General features: G+C 39.2%; 3 protein-coding genes across 4 annotated transcripts; 1 reads left to right on the plus strand and 2 right to left on the minus strand.

Moving 5' to 3' along the window:
* Window positions 1–2002: 2002 nt before the first annotated feature.
* Window positions 2003–3687, minus strand: LOC133613177 (dynein regulatory complex subunit 2-like). The gene has a single exon (XM_061970573.2). The coding sequence runs from the start codon at window positions 3523–3525 to the stop codon at window positions 2182–2184; it is 1344 nt and encodes a 447-aa protein (XP_061826557.1). The 5' UTR covers window positions 3526–3687; the 3' UTR covers window positions 2003–2181.
* Window positions 3688–4907: 1220 nt separating this feature from the next.
* Window positions 4908–11992, plus strand: LOC133613659 (Golgi pH regulator). The gene is made up of 14 exons (XM_061971356.2): window positions 4908–5152; window positions 5346–5405; window positions 5746–5849; window positions 5960–6066; window positions 6153–6254; window positions 6336–6456; window positions 7397–7477; window positions 7538–7647; window positions 7736–7824; window positions 7912–8004; window positions 8140–8235; window positions 11343–11432; window positions 11497–11562; window positions 11628–11992. Exons 1-14 carry the CDS (start codon window positions 5111–5113, stop codon window positions 11832–11834), a joined length of 1368 nt encoding a protein of 455 aa, XP_061827340.1. The 5' UTR covers window positions 4908–5110; the 3' UTR covers window positions 11835–11992.
* An 801-nt stretch (window positions 11993–12793) lies between these two features.
* pdzk1 (PDZ domain containing 1) lies at window positions 12794–21258 on the minus strand. Of its 2 annotated transcripts, XM_061971354.2 has the most exons (8): window positions 20466–21258; window positions 19175–19384; window positions 18895–19108; window positions 15924–16256; window positions 15662–15858; window positions 14851–15084; window positions 14507–14782; window positions 12794–13179 (listed from the first exon to the last, which is right to left on the minus strand). In XM_061971354.2, exons 1-8 carry the CDS (start codon window positions 20466–20468, stop codon window positions 13126–13128), a joined length of 1521 nt encoding a protein of 506 aa, XP_061827338.1. In that variant the 5' UTR covers window positions 20469–21258; the 3' UTR covers window positions 12794–13125. The 2 variants fall into 2 exon arrangements, with proteins under 2 accessions (XP_061827338.1, XP_061827339.1); XM_061971355.2 differs by having other exon boundaries at window positions 19175–21258.
* Window positions 21259–21341: the final 83 nt, after the last annotated feature.

Below are 21341 nucleotides of genomic sequence, written 5' to 3' on the forward strand. Positions count from 1 at the left end.
TATCCATCTATCCATCCATCCATGATATTCATTTAACATTAGACAATAGAAGTAGGGAAACTTTTCACACTTAAGAACAAATAGGCCACCCTAAGATTGCTCTGTAGCACTCGTAGATTTTGTTCTTACCTACGAACAAATCCCAGCTAAGAAAACATTGGTGAATACAAACATCTGCTTAAAAACTTCGTAAATGTTCCTAAGAACAAAATGTGTTCTTAAGAACTGTTGCTGAATGGGGTCCATTGCCATTAACAGCTGTGGCTGTTGGCAAACTTCTCATGTAGTTTTTATTTCTTTTAATTAGTGCCACAAAATGGTAGTAGCTGCATTTAAAGTAGCAGTATCCAGCAACTTTCTTTACCTCTGCATGCGCTTTAAAACTAATGTGTTGTTTGGAATAATCGCTTCAGTGGTATTACTGCTTTTTATCGCTCACGATTAATTCATGAATTAATTCACGTTTATTTTTATGGTAATTTTATTTTTATTCATGATTTTATTCGAGGGCCTTGTACCCCTGGTGAGGAATAGGCCATCAACAACTCCCCGGCCTCGTCCTGTGTCCTGGGCGATCCTTTTTAAATGTGCTCTATAAATAAAGTTGATTTGATTTGATTTGATTCTAGCTCCCTCCAGGTGTGACTGATCTGCTTGGCGTCAGCCTCCAGGTCCCTTCTCCACATGTTCCTTGGTCTTCCTTGTTTCCTCTTCCCCTGGGGATTCTAGGTCAGGGCCTGTGGCTGGTGATGTTGGATGTTGGTTTCTTCAGGGCATGGCCGATCCAACCCGATCTTCTCCTCCTGCTGACTTCCTCCAATGGTGCATGGTTTGTTCGTTGCCAGAGATCTGTGTTGCAGATGGTTTCCGGCCAGTGCATCTTAAAGATTCTTCTCAGACAGGTATTGATGAATGTCTGTACACTCTTGGTGGTTTTTGTTGATCACCATGTTTCAGCTCTGTACAGCAGGACAGACTTGATGTTCGAGTTGAACAGGCAAATCTTTGTGTGCATTGTGATTAGGTGGGATCTCCAGATGTTCTTGAGGGTGATGAAGGATGCCCTTGCCTTTCCAATGCGGGTTCTCACGTCCATGTCCGGTTCTCCCTGTTGGTCCACCACATTGCCTGGATACGTGAAGGTCTCCACTTCCTTAGGTTGTTTGTGCCAAACTTCACTGGCTCTGTGTTGGTAGAGTAGATCTTCAGGATCTTGGTCTTCGGGGGTGGATGTGGAGGCCAACTTGGGAAGTTAAAGAAGGCTAGAGTTGACGTTTTGTCGTGCGAGAGTAGGGCAAGGTCGTTGGCTAAGTCCAGGTCATCCAGCTGTAACCAGAGGGTCCACTGGATGCCGTTCTTTTTTCCGTCCGTCGTCTGCTTCATCAACCAGTCGATGGCGAGGAGGAACAGAAACGGCAATAAGAGACATTCTTGACACCAGACTTTATGTCAAAGCGTCTGGTCAGCTCCGTAGACGACCTGGCAGACATTCATTCCCTTGTAGGATTTCTGGATGAGTGGGGTCAGTTTGGCTGGGATTCCATAACGTTTTCACAACGTGTCGCGATGGAGGCTGTCAAACGCCTTGAGGAAAGCCACAAAGTTGACGTACAGAGGGGAGTTCCACACACCTTGCTTAAATGCACACCCACGTAATTTCACGATGAGTGTAACTGTAATAAATATAACCCCAAGGATGGATCTGTGTGGTCTTATAAGTTGACGACCTAACTGCATTGCACCTTGCACTGCAAACATAGTTGACTTGTTTAAGATTTAAAAAGCATGTTTTGATAAAAGACTTCCCTGCTGTGAGATGTTACATGTTGGTAGTAGACAACCTCTTGTGTAAATAAAAACTAATGTTTTCACATCTTTATGTGTACTATAAAAGATACAGTACTGATAAGAAGAGTACGGATGAATACCGGTATTGATAAGGAATATTGATATTGGTATCAATATCGATAAATTCCTAACGATATACATCCCTAATGCCTGTATTGTTTCTTGACGTGTAAAAATTAATACTGGAGAGGATCTAGACTATCACAATAAATAGGCATATTTCATGTTTTTCGCCATCTAATAGCGAGAATGGACTTTATTTAAAACCAATACCTTCTCCTGCTTTCAATTAGGTAAACAAACGATACAATTATAGTATTTACGGTATGTTCTTCATTTGTTGATAGTTAGTGTCCGGATGGCGTGCACGCCTTCGATGACACAGCACAGGTGCTTATTGGTGCCATTTTTCATAACGGGGGCGTGTTTCACCAGCAGGGGGTTGTAAGGTCCATTGTGGGTGTCAGGGTTCATGGTCTTGGCGTCCATGAATTGATAGGTGAGGAGATGCAGCTGCTGGTTAACCTCTTTCAGGTTCCTATTGTGCTGCATCAAAGACTCCTGGTGGAGTTGTGCACTGTTGTAGCGCTTCTTCAGTTCGGGGAACTCTAACATGTCCGACGGCTCCACTGCCTCCGTTTTGGACTCTTTAGCAAGTTCTTTAGCATCCACCAGTTCGTTTTGCTGGCTCTCCAAATGGCGGCACATCTCGGCCAGCTTCAGGACCCTAGTTCCCTGGGCGATGATCGTCCTCAGGCTCTTTGCGGCGCCGTTGCTGCGGATGCTGATCTCATTCATCATAGTCTGGACCGGCACGCGATTCTGAGCCATCTGGCTGAGGAGCATGTGGATTTTGGCCTTGGCGTTGTTCCTGGCGGACGTCAGCTTGGCCGTCATGGCCGAGTTGCTCTTCTCGGTGGCCTCCAGCCGGGACTGCGTCTCGATGATGGTGTTGTACAGCGCCACGCTCTTCTTGGACGTGTTGACTGAGATTTGTTTTTTCTCCTCCATGTACTCCACGTTCTCCTTCTCTATGAGGTAGCGCTTTTCTGCCTTTTGATTTTTGAGGACCTTCACGTTCTGATCCAAGAAACACTCCTCCACCTCAAAGTCCTTGGTTTTCTCGTACACCGCGTGACCCTCCATGGGCTCGCTGTACAGTCTGTGGATGGTCGCTAAGGCCTGCTGATGGTGTCGCTCCAAGTGGACTAATGTGTTCTCAAAACCCACTCGAGACTGCAGGAAGTACACTGCCATCGTTTTGCTTATGCACTCCAGCTTGCCGTCAAAGACCTCCTGGCCCATGTCCCACTGTTGCAGCAAGAACTTGACCCTTTTTTCCTGCAAGGCGCGCAGACGCTCCACCTTCTCTCGATGAACACGCCACACTTGGTACGAGAGGCGCTCTGCATCCTGCACGCCACATGAAAACCTCTCCACAGCGCGGTTTAGGTCCTGATCTCGCCGCTCGAATGTCTGCCGAAGAGCCCCAATTTCCTCCTTGAGCTGGACACACCTATTGCGGCGCAGATTGACACGATAGATGTCGTTCAGCTTCACGGAGTTCACCACCGTGTTGGCGTCCTCCTTTTTCAGCTTATCTCTCAAGATCTGGGGACGGAGACTCGGGTCGTCTCCTGCGCCTTTGCCCTTCTTTCCTTTACCTTTTCTGGGCATCTTGACTTGCTCAGTTTGCGCGCAACGATTTCACAATTTTAGATCAAATGTGCTGGTGCAAGGAGGGGGATCAATATTTTGATTACATTGAGAGAAGTACAAAGATGACATCACTGACTGTCACTGTCACACTATGCATGATGCATTAGAGAGAATGATGTCATTATGTTTCCTTTGGAACTATGGCCTATTTCTTACAACATTTCTAGTACATTGTAGTGTCATTAACACAACAATAACAACTTCAATATGGAAGTAATTTAAAAGAGTTTTGATTTGTTTACATTACTTGTTACATTTTAAATACAGTTGTCCTTCCCTACATCACGTTTCGAATTTTGTAGCTTTTTAAAGCATATTTTAAATGCATTTTTGGGCAAAATTAAGCATTTTTAAGCACACAAATGGCTTTAAGAGTGAAAAATGTTAATACCACAGTGGCACTGACCACTAGAAGAAACCATACCAAACCAATCAGAGTGCAATGTTCAGTATCATGGACACTGATTGGCTCAGCCTGAGGCAGCAATACTATATTGGATTAAAAGAGTTTAACTATGTGGGTGTCATTTCATGTCTAGGGCACTCATTGTTAAAACATATTTAGAATGTCCTAAACAGTTTTAGTTTTATGTTGAAGGTATGAGAGGAGCCAGATGAGGTGGTTCGGGCATCTGGTCAGGATGCCACCCGAACGCCTCCCTAGGGAGGTGTTTCTGGCACGTCCGACCGGTAGGAGGCCAGGGGGAAGACCCAGGACACGTTGGGAAGACTGTGTCTCCCGGCTGGCCTGGGAATGCCTCGGGATCCCCCGGGAGGAGCTGGACGAAGTGGCTGGGGAGAGGGAAGTCTGGGTTTCCCTGCTTAGGCTGCTACCCCCACGACCCGACTTCGGATGGATGGATAATTCCTTCTTTACGGAAATTAATTCACCATGGTCAGGCCCGGAGCCAAATAACAGCGATAAACGAGGGAATTATGTATTTACATATTTTTAATAGCACCAAAACCTTTGGTGCCTTCACTTGAAGGAATATCTTTATAACCAAGTAAATTAGAACTGTTGAAAACACCATACTTGTATGTCATACATATCAACATTAAAATAAAAACACTTTCCAAAGACATTTAATATGCTACTTCCGCAAAAGTACAGTACCGTTTCAATATGGCCGCTATTTACAAGCAATGGATTGAGATTGAGACAGAAAGACAGAACTCGTGCTCGTATTTTCAGTTTTTCAACTATTTTTCGATTTCACTTAAGATATGCATATAATGTATCATACATACGTATATAACAATTGCCATATCAAATAATATATTACAAATTAGTTGAAACAAGACATATTTTGTGGGGTAACGTAAATATTACGTCATCAATTTGCGACGGAAGTGACCGTCATATCGATGACGTAATTTGTAAACGACCGTCGCAACTTTACGCATTAATAACAAGAATAGCAAACATTGCGTTGATCATTTATTAATATGACTAAAACAAGCTTTGTGTTCCAGTATGCTCTAAAATCCTACACTATTGCACATTGATTGTTTTAGTGGCTGTTTTAATACACAACGCGTCATGTCGTTTCTGGTGGATTCTGTCATCATGTTCACCTCTCAGGTACTGTGAGAAGCTGTTGTTTTTTTAAATTGACATGGTCTTACTAGTTATGCTTTTTAGTTCAACTTTGCTATTATGGGTTACAATAAAAAGTAAACGCACGAACTAAATACAACATACTAGTCGTGTATCTATGAAGGCATGTCCACGACGTTAGTAGTGCTGTGTACATTAATATTTTGTCAATTTGCAGGTGCTATTCTTTGGATTTGGATGGCTATTCTTTATGCGGCGGCTTTTCAAAGACTACGAGGTACAACCAAACCTAACCCCCCCACCCCCTCCACACCCCGAATTATAAATAATGCAAATAATTAAATGTATACACCCTGATGATTATCTTGTGTGGTGACTGTATCATGAATCAATGGTGTGGACCCCGACTTAAACAAGTTGAAAAACTTATTCGGGTGTTACCATTTAGTGGTCAATTGTACGGAATATATACTTCACTGTGCTGCAACCTACTAATAAAAGTCTCAATCAATCAATCAATACTGCGATGACACATGTTATGTTTTACTAGTCTTTATTATCATTAATAAACTGTCAGCTTTCATTTCTATTAAAGGTGTGTTTTCTTTTTTTTACAGGTGCGTCAGTATGTGGTCCAGGTGGTCTTCTCCATCACCTTTGCTTTTTCATGTACTATGTTTGAGCTCATCATCTTTGAGATACTGGGTGCCTTAAGTAGCAGGTATGCACACGATCTTGCTTGGTATTATCCATCCATCCATTTCCTACCGCTTGTCCGACCCCTGGAGCTTAACTAGAATATATTAAATTACCTTCATTGTCTGCTCTAAGTTCCAGGTACTTTCACTGGAAGCTGAACCTTCATGTGATTCTGCTGGTTCTCATTTTTGTGGTGCCTTTTTATATTGGGTATTTTGTCGTGAGCAACATACGCCTGTGTGAGTAAAGACACTGACGCAACTTGACTGGGTTTATGTATACACACCAGTATTGAACAAAAAGCTGTTTGCTTTGTGTACTGTAGTGCAGAGACAGAAGTTGCTTTTTGCATGCATGGTGTGGTTTACCTTCATGTATTTCTTCTGGAAGTTGGGCGACCCATTTCCCATTCTTAGTCCAAAACACGGTAAGTCAGCGTCATCACTCCTGCTTGCATGCAAACAGTAAAACCACAGCACATGTATTTATGTTATCATGTTCTCTTCAGGCATTCTCTCTATCGAGCAGCTAATCAGTCGTGTCGGTGTGATTGGAGTCACGCTCATGGCTCTCTTGTCTGGCTTTGGTGCCGTCAACTGTCCCTACACGTACATGTCATACTTCCTCAGGTCAGCACAGCTTTGAGTTTGCAGTTTGCTCATAGATATGTTTAGTTGGCAGAATGGAGCCGGATCTTTATATTTAGATGATGTAAACCACTTTGTTGTTTTCTACTGTGTATTATTATCATCACATTTTGTATTTGTCAATGTTTTTATCTCGCAGCGGTTAGCCAAGGCCCAAGTTATGATTTTTTTAAATCACTATTAATTGTATTTTTCATTATTTATTTTATGTTGCAGTTATTCATTGTACCCGTGGGGTCTTTAAAAGTCTAAAATCATATCATTTAAATTTAACACTTTAATTAGTCTTAAATTCTATTGAAATTTAGGAAAGTCTTAAAAATGACTACGAAAGGTTGGATATCTGAGACAATTCCGTGTCAATAGATGTCAATAGATCGACTTGTACTTTCTGGTCAGTATGGCTGTGTAACGGATGTATAATTTTTTTTATTATGGTCTTTACAAAGTGATTAAAACGTTGAAATTTTAACTTTTTGAAACCTGCGTAGACTTTTGTATTGCAAAAAATAAATAAATATATATATATGTATTTGTTACTACTATACATACAACAATTATACATATTAATACACTATCGATTATATATAACCATTAACAGTCTTTTTTATATTTCAATTTTTGCATGTTTAATATTGTATAGTGTTATTTCACGTTTATTTTTTCACAGGTATTAGTATTACATGCCTACTTATATTTCTTTAAGATTACATTTTTCATGTGTTTTATAATTTATTGATTTCATCAATATGTATCTGACTTGGTTTCTACTTGTATTCTTGTTTTATTTTTTTAGATGTGTATTTTTTTATATTAGATATCGTTAAGCTACTATTTGTATTTCTATTACTACCAGTACTATTAGTCAAGTATTGTTTTATTATGTGTATCTGATTTTGCAGTTCTTTTTGACCTCTTACAGGAATGTAACAGACAGTGACATCCTCGCTTTGGAGAGGCGGTTGCTCCAAACTATGGACATGATTGTTAGCAAGAAAAAGCGGTAGGTTAAAAAAGTGTAAAAGTTTATAAGACATGTAAAAACATGTTTGTACCCGTGTAGCATCGCAATGACACGGAGACAGATGTACCAACGTGGAGAAGACCAGAACAAACAGACAGGATTGTGGGGCATGATCAAGAGCGTCACTTCGCCGCAAACGGGCAGCGAAAGTATTTTTCATTTAAATGTCCACTTCTGTGCTTAATTAGGAAAAAAACATGACTTACATGTTTGTCTGTCTTGTCTCTCTCGGTGCAGACCTGTCTCTCATCCAGCAGGAGGTGGACGCTCTGGAGGAGCTCAGTCGACAACTTTTTCTGGAGACGGTAGACCTGCAAGCCACCAAGGTAACATGAACACAGTCATTATTCAAAATTGAACAGTTAACTTTATTTGTACATTTTGCTGCAAGTAATGACTCACTTTCTTTTCAGGAGCGTATCGAATACTCCAAGACGTTCCAGGGAAAGTACTTCAACTTCCTTGGCTACTTCTTCTCCATCTATTGTGTGTGGAAGATTTTTATGGTGAGGACACACACACACACACACACACACACACACACACACACACACACACACACACACACAAGCAAGCTTAGAGTTAATGAATTATCACTATTAACAACTCTAATAGTACAAAATGTGTTCTATCCATCATAGGCCACCATAAACATTGTGTTTGACCGTGTGGGGAAGACAGATCCTGTGACCAGAGGCATTGAAATAACAGTCAACTACTTGGGCATCCAGTTTGATGTAAGACCACATGAAACTCACACTTATACACACACGTTATAAAAAACTACATGGATAAATATAAAAAAACATTCCACCCCAATCAGTGCCATTTACATGTTCTAACTGTTTCAAAAATGAACTTACATTTCTAATTGTACATATTTGTTGGAGAAATTAAGCATTTTCAAGCATGAAAATAGCTAACTGAACTAAATATATTAATACTACAGTAGGATTGGCCACTAGATGAGACCTAACCAATCAGAGTGCGAGGTTCATTATCATGGCCACTGATTGGTTTAGCCTACGACAGCATCACTACACTGGATTAAAGGAATGTAACCATTTTATATAGGTGTAATTTTATGTCTAGAGGACATAAAAATATATTTAGAAGGTCGTAAACTGTAAGCTAATATTCTATGTATAATAAATCATTCCTACTTGGCAGAAACTCATTTTCCACGGTCAGGCCGGGAACCGATTAACAGCTATACTACTACTACTATTTAAAATGTGTATCGGGCCTATCTTAGGCAACCTATTTTAATTTTTGTTCAAGGTTCCTATGGTGAACATGACTCATTTTAGTAACGTAGGTAAGTTTTTTAGCATATAATTAGCAAATACGTTAAAATTATTATTTTTCATGTTGAAGTATAGGCTCCAGCCACAGCCCGCGATCCCGAGAGGGACAAGCGGTAGAAGGTGGATGGAAGTATAATCTTCGAGACTGGGGGCAGGCAACAAATGCAGTTTAAATACATTTGTTAAATTGTATTAATTAAATATGCAATCAGGGCAATGTCGAAGACACTTTGCTTAAAGAGGATCTATTATGCAAAACCAAATGCCCCATCCATCCATTTTCTACCGCTTATTCCCTTTGAGGTCGCGGGGGGCGCTGGAGCCTATCTCAGCTACAATCGGGCGGAAGGCGGGGTACACCCTGGACAAGTCGCCACCTCATCGCAGGGGCAAAACCAAATGTTTCTTACCTATTTGTACCTGTGTATTTGGGATCTGCATAAGTCCTGAAAATTTGAAATAAAATCATGGAGGCATTGCGGAGATATTCATAAAATAATCTTGCTTTTCTTCAGACTTTCTCAAAACGAGCCGCTTAGAATTTGTCCAATTTGTGGTGTTTTACCCCATTTGTGAAGTCAGTATGGAATAAATGTACCTACAGATCTTTGCGCAAGTCGGCCACTGTAGTCTGACGCTGTAGTTACGAAGTTCCTTCTTTTTCTCTATCCTTTTGATGTGGGGCAGACTGGCTCGTACATGCACATGCATCCTCCACTGTTTCCTAATACAAAGTAACGTACAGTTCTAACTTAAATCTGTCAGTAGACTCGCTATGGAAGCGCTAAAAACTACAACATGATTGACGGAAAGAAGACGCAGTTGAATTGGAAGCACGTAAATAAAACCGCCCACAAAACGGCGTATCCTTAAGAGACACTCACAAAGCGGCTTGAAGATGGTCTGTAAAACATAATCTATACAACATTTTGCCCAAATAACCACCATTACATGTTTTATAGCCCACAAGGAAGTGTTTTAAATGTAGAAAAAAATCAGAATATGATCTCTTTCAGAAAAACTAAGTTAATTATAGTTAATTTTATCATGCATTTATACCGTATTTTCCGAACTATAGAATGCACCGATATGTAATCCACACCCACTAAATTTTAGAAGAATAACAAAATTGTTCATATACTAGCCACACCGGACTACAAGCAAAACATATGTACGTTGTGAAATTAGTTATCCATCCATCCATTTTCTACCGCTGGTTCCTCTCGGGGGCGCGGAGCCTATCCCAGCTGCACTCAGGCGGAAGGCGGGGTACACTTTGGACAAGTAGCCACCTCATCACAGGGCCAACGCAGATAGACAACATTCACACTCACGTTCACACTCACGAGCCAATTTAGTGTTGCCAATCAACCTATCCACAGGTGCATGTCTTTGGACCTTCTTATGGTGAGGTACCCTGTTCCACTGTCTTGCTGTGTGAAATGAGTTATTTACACAGAAAAATTTTGTAAATGTACCTTATTGATTCCAAACGGTGCCTGTAACACGGCATTAAAACGGCTGATCAAACAAAACAGAAGTCATCGTCATGGACTCACCAGCTGCAAATGCTAGCTCTCTAATCAGCTAAACAGACTCAATAACTCCACGGTGGCATTGTGGTGAATTTACTGAGGAATTTGTAAAACTGAAACAATACAAAAGGAATGCCATTGTAAGTTAATAATACTAACACAGACAGTTGTAAACATCTTAGCATATTAGCTAATGCTAACAATGCCAGCTTGATTACATTACATACATACTATACATTACCTTTTGCACTATATTAATTTATATTATTATGTGTTGTCAACTTTGTACTTTTTTATGTCATTGCCTGAAATAAATAAATAAATGAAAAAAATAATGAAATTCCGATAACACATACAGATATGCATGAAAACACTTCTATAAAACTGGTGGCGGTTTAGTAAGTATGAGTTGTTTTAGGTACGTTGTAAAACTTACAAACGTTGCTTGGAGTGTTGAATGAAGAAACCATAGAAGTAGAAACACTATGGATGACTCGAAAACAGAACAACACTTGTACTTTCAGTTTACAGCACTATCCATCCATCCATCCATTTTCTACCGCTTGTCCCTTTCGGGGTCGCGGTGGGTCGCTGGAGCCTATCTCAGCTGCATTCGGGCGGAAGGCTGGGTACACTCTAGACAAGTCGCCACCTCATCGCAGGGCCAACACAGATAGACAGACAACATTCACACACTAGGGCCAATATCCCCAGGTGCATGTCTTTGGAGGTGGGAGGAAGCCGGAGTATCCGGAGGGAACCCACGCAGTCACGGGGAGAACATGCAAACTCCACACAGAAAGATCCCGAGCGCAGGATCGAACTAAACAGAAGAAAATACTGACATTCACCCAGCAGCACCTGCACTGAGCAAACTAGTCCATAAGATGGCGCCATAGCACAAACTTTAACACAACTTTTCAGTCTCACTGACAGTGTTTTATTCAAACTATTGTAGGTGTATATTAGCATACATTTCAAGTTATTCTTTTCGACTTTCAGGTGAAGTTTTGGTCCCAGCACATCTCCTTCATCCTGGTGGGCATCATTATCGTGACGTCCATAAGAGGCCTTCTCATCACTCTCACAAAGGTATAAGGATGACAAAATGGCGACCGGCGTTTGTTGTGTTTTATTGACACGTCTTCCTTCGTAGTTCTTCTACGCCATATCCAGCAGCAAGTCTTCCAACGTCATTGTGCTGGTACTGGCTCAAATCATGGTGAGATTACGCGTTCTTCCACTTCAAGGCAGCGTCGTAAACGTTGCGACTTTTGTCCTCGTCAGGGCATGTACTTTGTGTCGTCGGTGCTGCTGATGCGCATGAGTATGCCGCTGGAGTACCGCTCCATTGTCACGGAGGTGCTGGGAGAGCTGCAGTTTAATTTCTACCACCGCTGGTTTGACGTCATCTTCCTGGTCAGTGCCCTATCCAGCATCCTCTTCCTCTACCTGGCCCACAAGCAGGCGCCAGAGAAACACATGGCCTTCTGAGACGCCCTCCACTGCTAGGCTTACATGCATTGTGGAATTAAAGCATCGCCAATATACATGTTTTCTATCTTTAATCATATTTGTATTCCAGTGCAGTGTTCCTGAATCAGAAACGACTGTCATGGGAAAGAAATGCAGAATAAAAGGTTTTATTTGTACTTTGTATTCATTTAATTTTTAATTTTTTTAATTTAGTCTAAACACACTGGAGCAAAACCGCTTTTTTATACGTAAATTTTGAAATCATGTAATTAATTTCACAATAAAAGCACTTTTTGTATTGAGGGCAAAATAAACATTCTTATTGTTTGCTGAAGTTATGTTTTTATTGTTTGGGGGATGTATTAATATTCAAAAGGATTTTTTCAGTAAAAGAGCAATTAATCAGATTAAACAAGTCTTTTCATGTCCTAAGGGGATACATTTATTATAGTATTAGGTATTTATTTTCTGTACCCCCATAAAAAGTCTATTAAACTATTAAATATATTTTCTCATGTGACAAAATGATAGAAATACAATTGGAATTAAGAGAAGTCAGTGTGTAGCTTGTTTTTTTCCAATAGCATGAATGGTAAGGGCTTAGTTTTTCACGCTATCTTGATGGGAATCGAACCCATGCCCTCTACTATGCATGTAGATGTACTATGTACTGAAAATGAGTGAACGCATGACAAGTATAGTGTAAATGGCTAGCAACACAAGCTGAGTACACCTCACAGTGAACATCCAATTTCTGGACATGCAGTCTGAGTAATCCTATAGTCATCTTCCATGTCACTGGTGGATTGTTACACATGTCCCTCAGTGAACCACAACTCACTAGGTGTCATGCAACCCCAGACCATGACACTACCATACTCGAAATTTTGCTACTCTCCTTGTGTTGCTCGACATTTAGACAATAATGTTTCTGTGTTGAAAGTAAAACTGCTATACATACTGTACACAGACTAGTCTTAAGTTATATCCAGTTTACTTTCTATAGTATTGTCCCTTAAGAGGAAATCATAAAATGCCTGTTCAAATGTGAGGGGTGTACTCATTTTTGTCAGATTTGGATTGGCTGTGCTCTTGACATTGTCAATTTTGTCATTGTCAATTATATTTGTTTTAATCTGCCCACAACATTAGGTACCCCGAATGACATCCATTAATAAAATAATACATAGAACCACAATAATAATAAAACATATTTTTTTGTGCTGCAACAGAGATGTACCGAATATTGGGACCAGCAGGTGTAAAATGAGGCAAAGCAGTTTCGATTCAGTTTGAGTGTTGTGCCCTCTTAAAGTCTGTCATCCAAACTACTTTGAGAACAAGATGAAGACACTGATGCGGTCTGCAAATAGAGAAAAATAAGCAATTATTAACGACAGGATTGAAAAGAAAAGTTGTGTGATTAAAGCCCTATTCTCCCAGGTGCTCATCTCCGCGGGTTCTGGCTGTGTGGCTTCTACTCCTTGATTTAAGTCTGTCATTGCGCGCCTTCTTCCAAGATGCACACACTGGGTGGAGAAACTCCTTAAATGTGGGCGTTCCCTGTGTAATCTGGTTTTTCACATATTCCTCGTGGATTTTAGTACTTTTTTCTTACACGCCTCTGAGGCTGGAATAAGTCTAGTGCCCTTGGAGGGTGAAACATTCAAGTTTGGATGCAGTCATCACAAGTAATAAAATGGTACAAGAAACTTCCAGAAAGTCATCAAATCTTTTCCGATCGTTCTAAAAGGGACACCTGGAATCATCCATTGAGATGAAGATAAAAGGACCATAATGCCACTCTGTATTAACTATCAAAAATCAAAATGCACATTGTGGAAGGTGGCTGCACGTATGTCTAGCCGTGTTTGAACATCCTGGTATTAACGGATGTGCAATGCATCTGGACAGTGATCACTGAACTACAATATGTAACTACTGTACTTAACAGAAAACACATATATAATGTAACATCTATCACTTGTTTCCATTGTTTTTTTGGATAATGTCAAACCGTCACGCTCGCTCGCGTAAGCACATAAACAGCTGTCTAAGCACTTCCGAAGTATCACAGCTTCACAAACATTTGTACTAAACACAACTCCTAACATCCCAAATACCAATATGGTGGTTATAATAACAGTTACACAAAGGGTTACCTATGGATTATTATTTACATCCAGCCCTGAGGAAGATGACGCGGTTGTGGCGTGCATACACACTACATCACCATGGCGACACACGTTCACGTGAGACGCACAACCTGGATGGATATGCCCTTTTCAAAGTTAAAGTGTTTTCTTATTTATGGATTTCAATGACATTCACAAGTGTGAGTAAAACTCTATGATTTTCACGCAATGTGGCGAAGTCCGCCTTCATTACGGACTTAATCACTTTTGCCTAACTTATGTGGGGTTGGGCGTGTCCTCAGGCTGGATGGGAGAATAAGAATAAAAGGAACATGCGTAACTTCAAGCACGTAAAAAAACACTGAAGCACAAACATGAGAATAGGGCCCTTTTTGCACAATTAGCAGTCACTTAGCTTTTATGTTGATTTTAATGTAGAGAAGTGCTTACTTTTGATTGAAAAGCTTGATTTTTAAGGACATTTTTCACTTTGGGTTAAAATATAAATGTTTACTGTGTGTACGTCCCTTAATAGAACACCTAAAAGCTGCTCACCCTTTCTTTAGTGGGAGTTTGCTGTGCCTCCTCTTGGTTGTGAACCTGCGCTTGTGACGTCTCCTGCACAAGGTCCCGTGTGATGGGGACCCCTTTATCCTTGACTTGATCGGAAACGCTCTTTGGGACCACCAGCAGCTCCAGAGAGCTTCCACTGCTGCGGATCATGGCAACCACATCCTCGTGGAGGCTCTTCTCCACATTCTTCCCATTGACCTCCACCACCATGTCGCCGTTCTCCAGATCGGCCTGGTCGGCGACTCCGCCCTTCACCACCTGAGATGAGCCGTGCCCTCTCATGTCACATCAGTTTGAAATTCAAGGATAGATAGATCTTGTCTTACCTCTGTAATGTACTGGCCAAACACACCCTGGATGCCGTTTAGGTGGAAGCCAAATCCAGCTGCTGTCTTCTCCATCTTACACAATTTAGTTTTGAGCTCCTCATTCTTGTCCATCTCCTCCTGAGCAGGTGTGGATGGTTTAACCAGGGCGGGTAAGGTAATTGCCTCGGAGTAACTAGGTGGGGAAAGAGAGTCCTTCTCCTCCTCCCAGAAAAGCATCGGTGACACTTTAGCCTGTGTGGGACACAGGCATATTTTATTCATCTTCTGCATTAAGCATATTACACTCACTTTACTACCGCAATAAGACCCTTGATATTTAAAAAAAAAAAAGGTTACACCTTTTTAATCAGGCTTTTTACTGATAATTTTAAACTCTTCTTGATTCCTTAGTACTTTTTTAGTTGTATTTATTGTTATTATTACTCCTATTATTCTTACTATTTTATGTGTTTTATTTATTTATTATTTATATTGACTTATATTTTAAAATCTATGATCTTTATATATATTTTTTTTACATGAAAGAAGTGGCGTTTTTCCTCAATCCTCAGTGCTGTGCCAGGTCTTGTTATTGTCAATAGTTTTGTGCATTTTTTTTTAAACTGGTGTAAAGTGCATTGTGTTGCAACCCTCCTATGCATGAAAAGTAATATACACTGTATATAAAGTTTGATGATTGACTGAAATACATCTGCACAATCTAGTCAGATCCAACACAAATCATCAACAATTCTTAACAGTCCTAATTGAATTGAATATGGCATTTTTATTATTAGATATACCTAATAATGACGCAATGGGATCTTACCTGAGCAAACACAAGGTCAGTGTCCTTGTCCACCACTAGGAAGCAGCATTTGTTGCCACCAAGCCTGATCATGTCCACCACCTGTTCATGAGTACAGCTGTTCACCTCCTGGCCGTCCACAGCCACCAGCCTATCCATGTCCCTGAGACCTTCTCTCTCGGCTGGACTCGCTCTGTCTACGTCCCTAATGATGTGTCCTGTAGGCATGGCCGCTGTCAGCATGCACTCATCGCCAGGGTTAAAATGGTTGCAATAGACCTGCCTTCAATATTGGGCTCCTCTTTGAGCAGGAAGCCGTAACCACCGGGCCCTTTGGTGAGGTGGACGATGCGTGGATGATGAGGGAGACACTTGGTAGTTGCAAAGCGCGCAGTTATCTTCATGTGCACGCTCTGGTAGTACCTGTCCGCCTCGTTGTCCACCAGGAGGAACATGAGGCTGTTGCCCGCTGTCTTGATCTTGTCCACCACTTGTTCGTGAGCGGCACTCTCTACGTTCTCCCCGTTGATTTCCACAAGACGGTCGTTGACTTTGACACCAGCCCGGTCTGACGTGCTGCCGGGCACCACCTCCGTCACAAAAATGCCCTGCTCGCCTAAAGAGGATATACATTATTTATGTTAAATTCTGGGTGCCTTTTAGTTATTTTTCATTGAATTTTGATTGTCATCCTTTGAATAAGCCATTTATCATAACATAAACTAAAGCAATTATTTATTTTAGGATGTCAATTCAGACTACTTGCCTTCTATTTTTATAATTTCCATTTGTCCTCCAAATGGCAGTATTTTTCCCTATTTAAAGCATGCAGCAAAATTCCCCTCTAAACTTTATTTTTAAGTTTTTTTTAATTAAAAAAATACTTTAAACATATATTACAAGTCGTTAAATGTACTACAGGATATATGTATATAAATATATTTTTTGTTATTACCAATTTTTTAATTAGATTATTATATTATTTATGTTTTGTAGTTACTTATATTTTATAGTAATTAAACATATATTTGTATATATATATATATATATATATATATACACACACACATATATATGTGTATATATATATATATATATACATATATATATATATGTGTATATATACACACACACACACACACACACACACACACACACACACACACACACACACACACACACACATATATATATATATATATTTATATATATATATATATATATACACGTTAGGTCAAGGAAAAACACAAAAGGCTATATCATCCCTACAAACCTTTGCAGGTTTCCAGTCACAGTTCTGGTTTTACTCGTTTTGACATCTGCCTTTGATACTGTGGATCGCAGTATACTGATAGGTCGCCTTAAATCTGAGATGGAGTTTTCTGGTGCAATTCTCTGGTAGTTTACTTCCTATATAAAAGAAATACATTTTAATGTTGCTTTTAATGATGTAATGTCCAATGTGTCCTGTCATGTGGTGTGGCTCAGGGTTCTGTTCTGGAGCCTGTTTTATTTTTGTTGTATCTGATGCCGCTTGGGAGGTTGATCAGTAGTTTTAAAAATGTTTCTTATAATTTCTATGCAGATGATATTCAACTGTTATGCTCCTTCAATGATTCAGAGTTTCACTTTTTATCTGAGTTCTTGGGAGTGCGTATCCTCTTTTAAAAACTGGTTGTCCTCAAATTTCCTCCAGATAAATTCAAACAAAACGGAAACTCTGATAAATTCTCCCGATAAAGAAATCTCCCTGATCAAGAACTCCCTTGGTGCTCTGGGTGCATCTGTTAAAAGCAGCCTCAGAAACCTTGGGGTTGTGTTTGATCAGTCAATGTCTTTGGAGGGTCACTGTCGTCATCTGACCAAAAACTGTTTTTATCATCTCAGAAATATTTCTAAAGTGAGAAATTTGGTGTCAAAATTGGATCTGGAAATGATCATTCACGCGTTTATTTCATCTTGCATTGACTATTGCAATTCTCTTTTCACTCTCTTCAACAAGTCAACGCTAAAGAGACTTCAGACGGTACAAAATGCGGCTGCCAGACTTTTGACCGGTACACCCAGAACAGCCCATGTCATCCCCCTTCTATCCAGTCTTCATTGGCTTCCAGTTAAATTCCGCATTGAGTTTAAGATTTTAGTACTGACATTACGTGCGTTGCATGGTGGGGCCACTCAGTACATCACTGATTTGCTACTCAGTACATCACTGATTTGCTACTCCTCAGGGCGCAACCTCCGGTCTTCAGGCCAGGGTCTTCTTAAGATCCCAAAAACTCGTTTTAAAACTCGTGGAGACCTGGCATTCCAGGCTATAGCTCCCAGACTCTGGAACAATTTACACCAGTCCCTCCGTGATCTTGACTGTGTTGAAACTTTTAAGAAACTTTTGAAATCTTCTCTTTTTAGTAAAGCTTTTAGTTAATGCACCTTTACTATAATTTTTAATCCACTTTGTATTCGTTTTATGATGTTGCTCCTGTTGTTTTAATTGAATTGTTGTTTTACTTCACCTATGTTTTGTACAGTGCTTTGTGATTTTATCTTTGAAAAACGCTTTATAAATAAAATGTACTTACTTACTTACTTACAAACTACAATAAATAATGCATGGAAATAAATGTTTCTGCCAAACAATTACATCTGTCAGGTCCTAATAATAATTATGATAACAATAGTATTAATATTCAAATACTCCTTGAAATCTATACTATCGTAATAATTTCATTTTTTTATTCGTTAAAAGCGTAAGGTTTGTGGAGAAATATTATTATCCTTTTTTTATTATTATTATTATTTTATTATTGCATTGAAAATCATTGACCCACCCCAGGACCTAATATTAATAATAGCAACAATAAACAAACACTTATTTATATATTGAAATGCATTTTCCAAAAACTATTTGTTTTTTTTCCCCCAATAACAACAATAGAGTTATGTAAACACATTGATAGAAAAAGTTGTTTCTAAAAAATGCACTTGTTTAAAAAGAAAACAAATATTATTACACCATGTTTTAAACAGTTTATGGGAGTCTGTGATTTTTTAAATATTTCATTATTATTATTATTATTAATTGTATAATATTCTATCAAGAGACAATTCAAACGGAACTATTGAAATTAAACTTTGGGTATAATTTAAGTGTAGTCTATGCACAACTTGAATTCTATAGAAATTAGTCTTGGACATTTAAAAAAATGCATCATTTTTGTGTGTTATATGATGCGGTCAATGAACAAACTCACCTTTAATCGAGCGAAGAGAGAAGCCATAACCAGAGCTTGACTTGACCAGGTAGCAGAGTCTGGGTTTTAGAGGTTGTTGGACCACAGTGCTGACTGCTGGTGTAAGATGAGGCTCACCCAGGTTTACTCCTTGATTCTTCGCCTGCTTGTAAGAAGCTTCATCCAGAATGTGGAAGTTGACTGTGGCCCCGCTGCTTCTCACTAGCTCAACCACCTAAAAAAAAAAGTCAATTGGTAAAAGTAGAACAGGACTTTCTCGAACAGTTCAGAACACACACACCTCAGAATGGGAAAGTCCATCGATAAATTTGCCATTCACTCGGAGGATTCGGTCTCCATCCTTCATGCCTGACAGCTCAGCGGGACCACCCATGTCCAAGCAGCGAATCAGGTGACCATCCTCGCCGTGCTCCACCCTCAAGTAGAAACCGAATGTCTGACTCGGCCTCTTGGTTAGAGAAATCACCTTTGGCTTGTACACGGCCATGTTCTGTCGCACACGCGAAAAAAACAATCAGGACTTACTGCAATGTGATGAAGTAATTTCCCATTTAAATGACAACAAATTAGATTAATATAAGAGCAAAGTAACCCTAAAGTCTTAAAGTTGATCTTCCATGCAAGTGTCACAGTGACAGTTAATGGTTAATCAATTAAGCTGGTGGCGACTCAGACTTCAGAGGAGCGCTGAACTTTGAACGCCAATGCCGCGATGACCCACGTCATTAGGTTTCGAATGTTATTATTGTAATAAAACTAGTGAGACGTGGTGTTGTTTTGGTTGACAAGCACCTGCACATGATGCAACTCTATAGGCATTACTGGAAGAGTTCAAAGTTAAGGATTTAACAACACAAAATACTAAAACAAAATAATACAAATGTGGTAAAGGTCCAACAACAAAAACAATTTTTAATCTATAATATTTACCTTTTTATTCTTTTTTTTTTCTAACATAATTTGCTTTTTTTCTAAAACAAAACATTTGTGTATATTGTATACTAATATTTAAATATGATCTATTAATGAGTATATATTAATGAATTATAGACTTTTTAATTTAACACTTAAGGTCTCTTTTGTGCCAGCACGTAACCACAACTGGTCTACTTGCATTTTTAACACCAGTTCTGAATATGGCTTCGTAATTAATAAAGCTCTTTAAATTATAGAATGGATTAAGCAAAGAAGTCGAACATTGTACCAATACAATCCAGTTTAAGAAATTGTTCAAATGCAAAGTGTTTACTAAGTACAAGGAAGAAGAATCCTGATAAACATCTTGAACCTTATTGAAAAATGAGATAATCTTATTCATCTCATTATGTGAATTATAACTTAACTTGATAAATAATCTATTTACCCCTTTAATTGGTTTATGTTCCAAGTTGAGCACAGAAATGTATTAGACATTGCTATGAAATGGAAAATGGGGAATATCAAATACGGTAAGCTCTTCTTCCTACTCTTATTCAGAAATGCTGTAATGAGAAATTGAATGTGATGTACCCCATATTGTAACTGTATGCATGTTGGAAATACATTAAAATTATAAGTACAGGGTCACTCACCATAAAGCTCCAGTCTTCACTCGCTAGCCTTCCCAAAGCAAGAGTGTAATGTGGCTGCTCCAGAGTTATCCAGCTTCTCCTCCTCCTCCACACGTCCTCCAAAAGGGACTTTGATAAGCCAAAGGTGAGCTTAAAGGTTGAGTTATTTAACAGGGTCTATAAGGAGTGCCTCTACAAGGCTGAGACGTTGTGTCATATGTTCTTGGAAAAATGTTGGTAACGCAGTTTATGAAGCTGTAACACCATTACATTACATTACATTATTTAATACAAATTTTGGAGTGCAATGACTTTTACACTCAAACTTGTGTATACTTGATAGCCGGGTTACATAATCTAATGTACTGTAGCTGGACTGATAAAAGGTACAATCACCTCGTAATTCTATAATTAGTTTCAAACAAGGGTTACAAACCTATGGCTCAAGGGCCACATGTGGTCTCAAGAGCATTTTATAAATGGGTATAAAATAGCCAAAAAACAATTAACTCACAAATGCTAATAATGAATCATTATAATAAATAAACGTAATAAAACTATAAATAAATAATAATAAATAATATAATATAATATAATAATAAACATAGCAGCGGCTAGCTTGGCAAAAATTGTTTGCTTTCTAATGAAAAAAATGTAACCCATGTCTCAAGTGTTTTTTTTCTTCTGGCATTGTATTTCAATAAAAACTAAAACAAGATTACAAACTATGTAAAATACAATAACAATTGTGTACATTTTTGGATAGTATAAAAAATACATTTGGAGATGAATGTCTTTTCATTGATACTATCTAAAATTCATCAATCAGCTACACTTTTTTGTGAGATTTTTTAAACATTCCAAATAATTGTAATAATGTTTAGTAAATTACAACTA

Source organism: Nerophis lumbriciformis, linkage group LG13 (genome assembly GCF_033978685.3).
Source record: "Nerophis lumbriciformis linkage group LG13, RoL_Nlum_v2.1, whole genome shotgun sequence".
NCBI classification, from domain to species: domain Eukaryota; kingdom Metazoa; phylum Chordata; class Actinopteri; order Syngnathiformes; family Syngnathidae; genus Nerophis; species Nerophis lumbriciformis.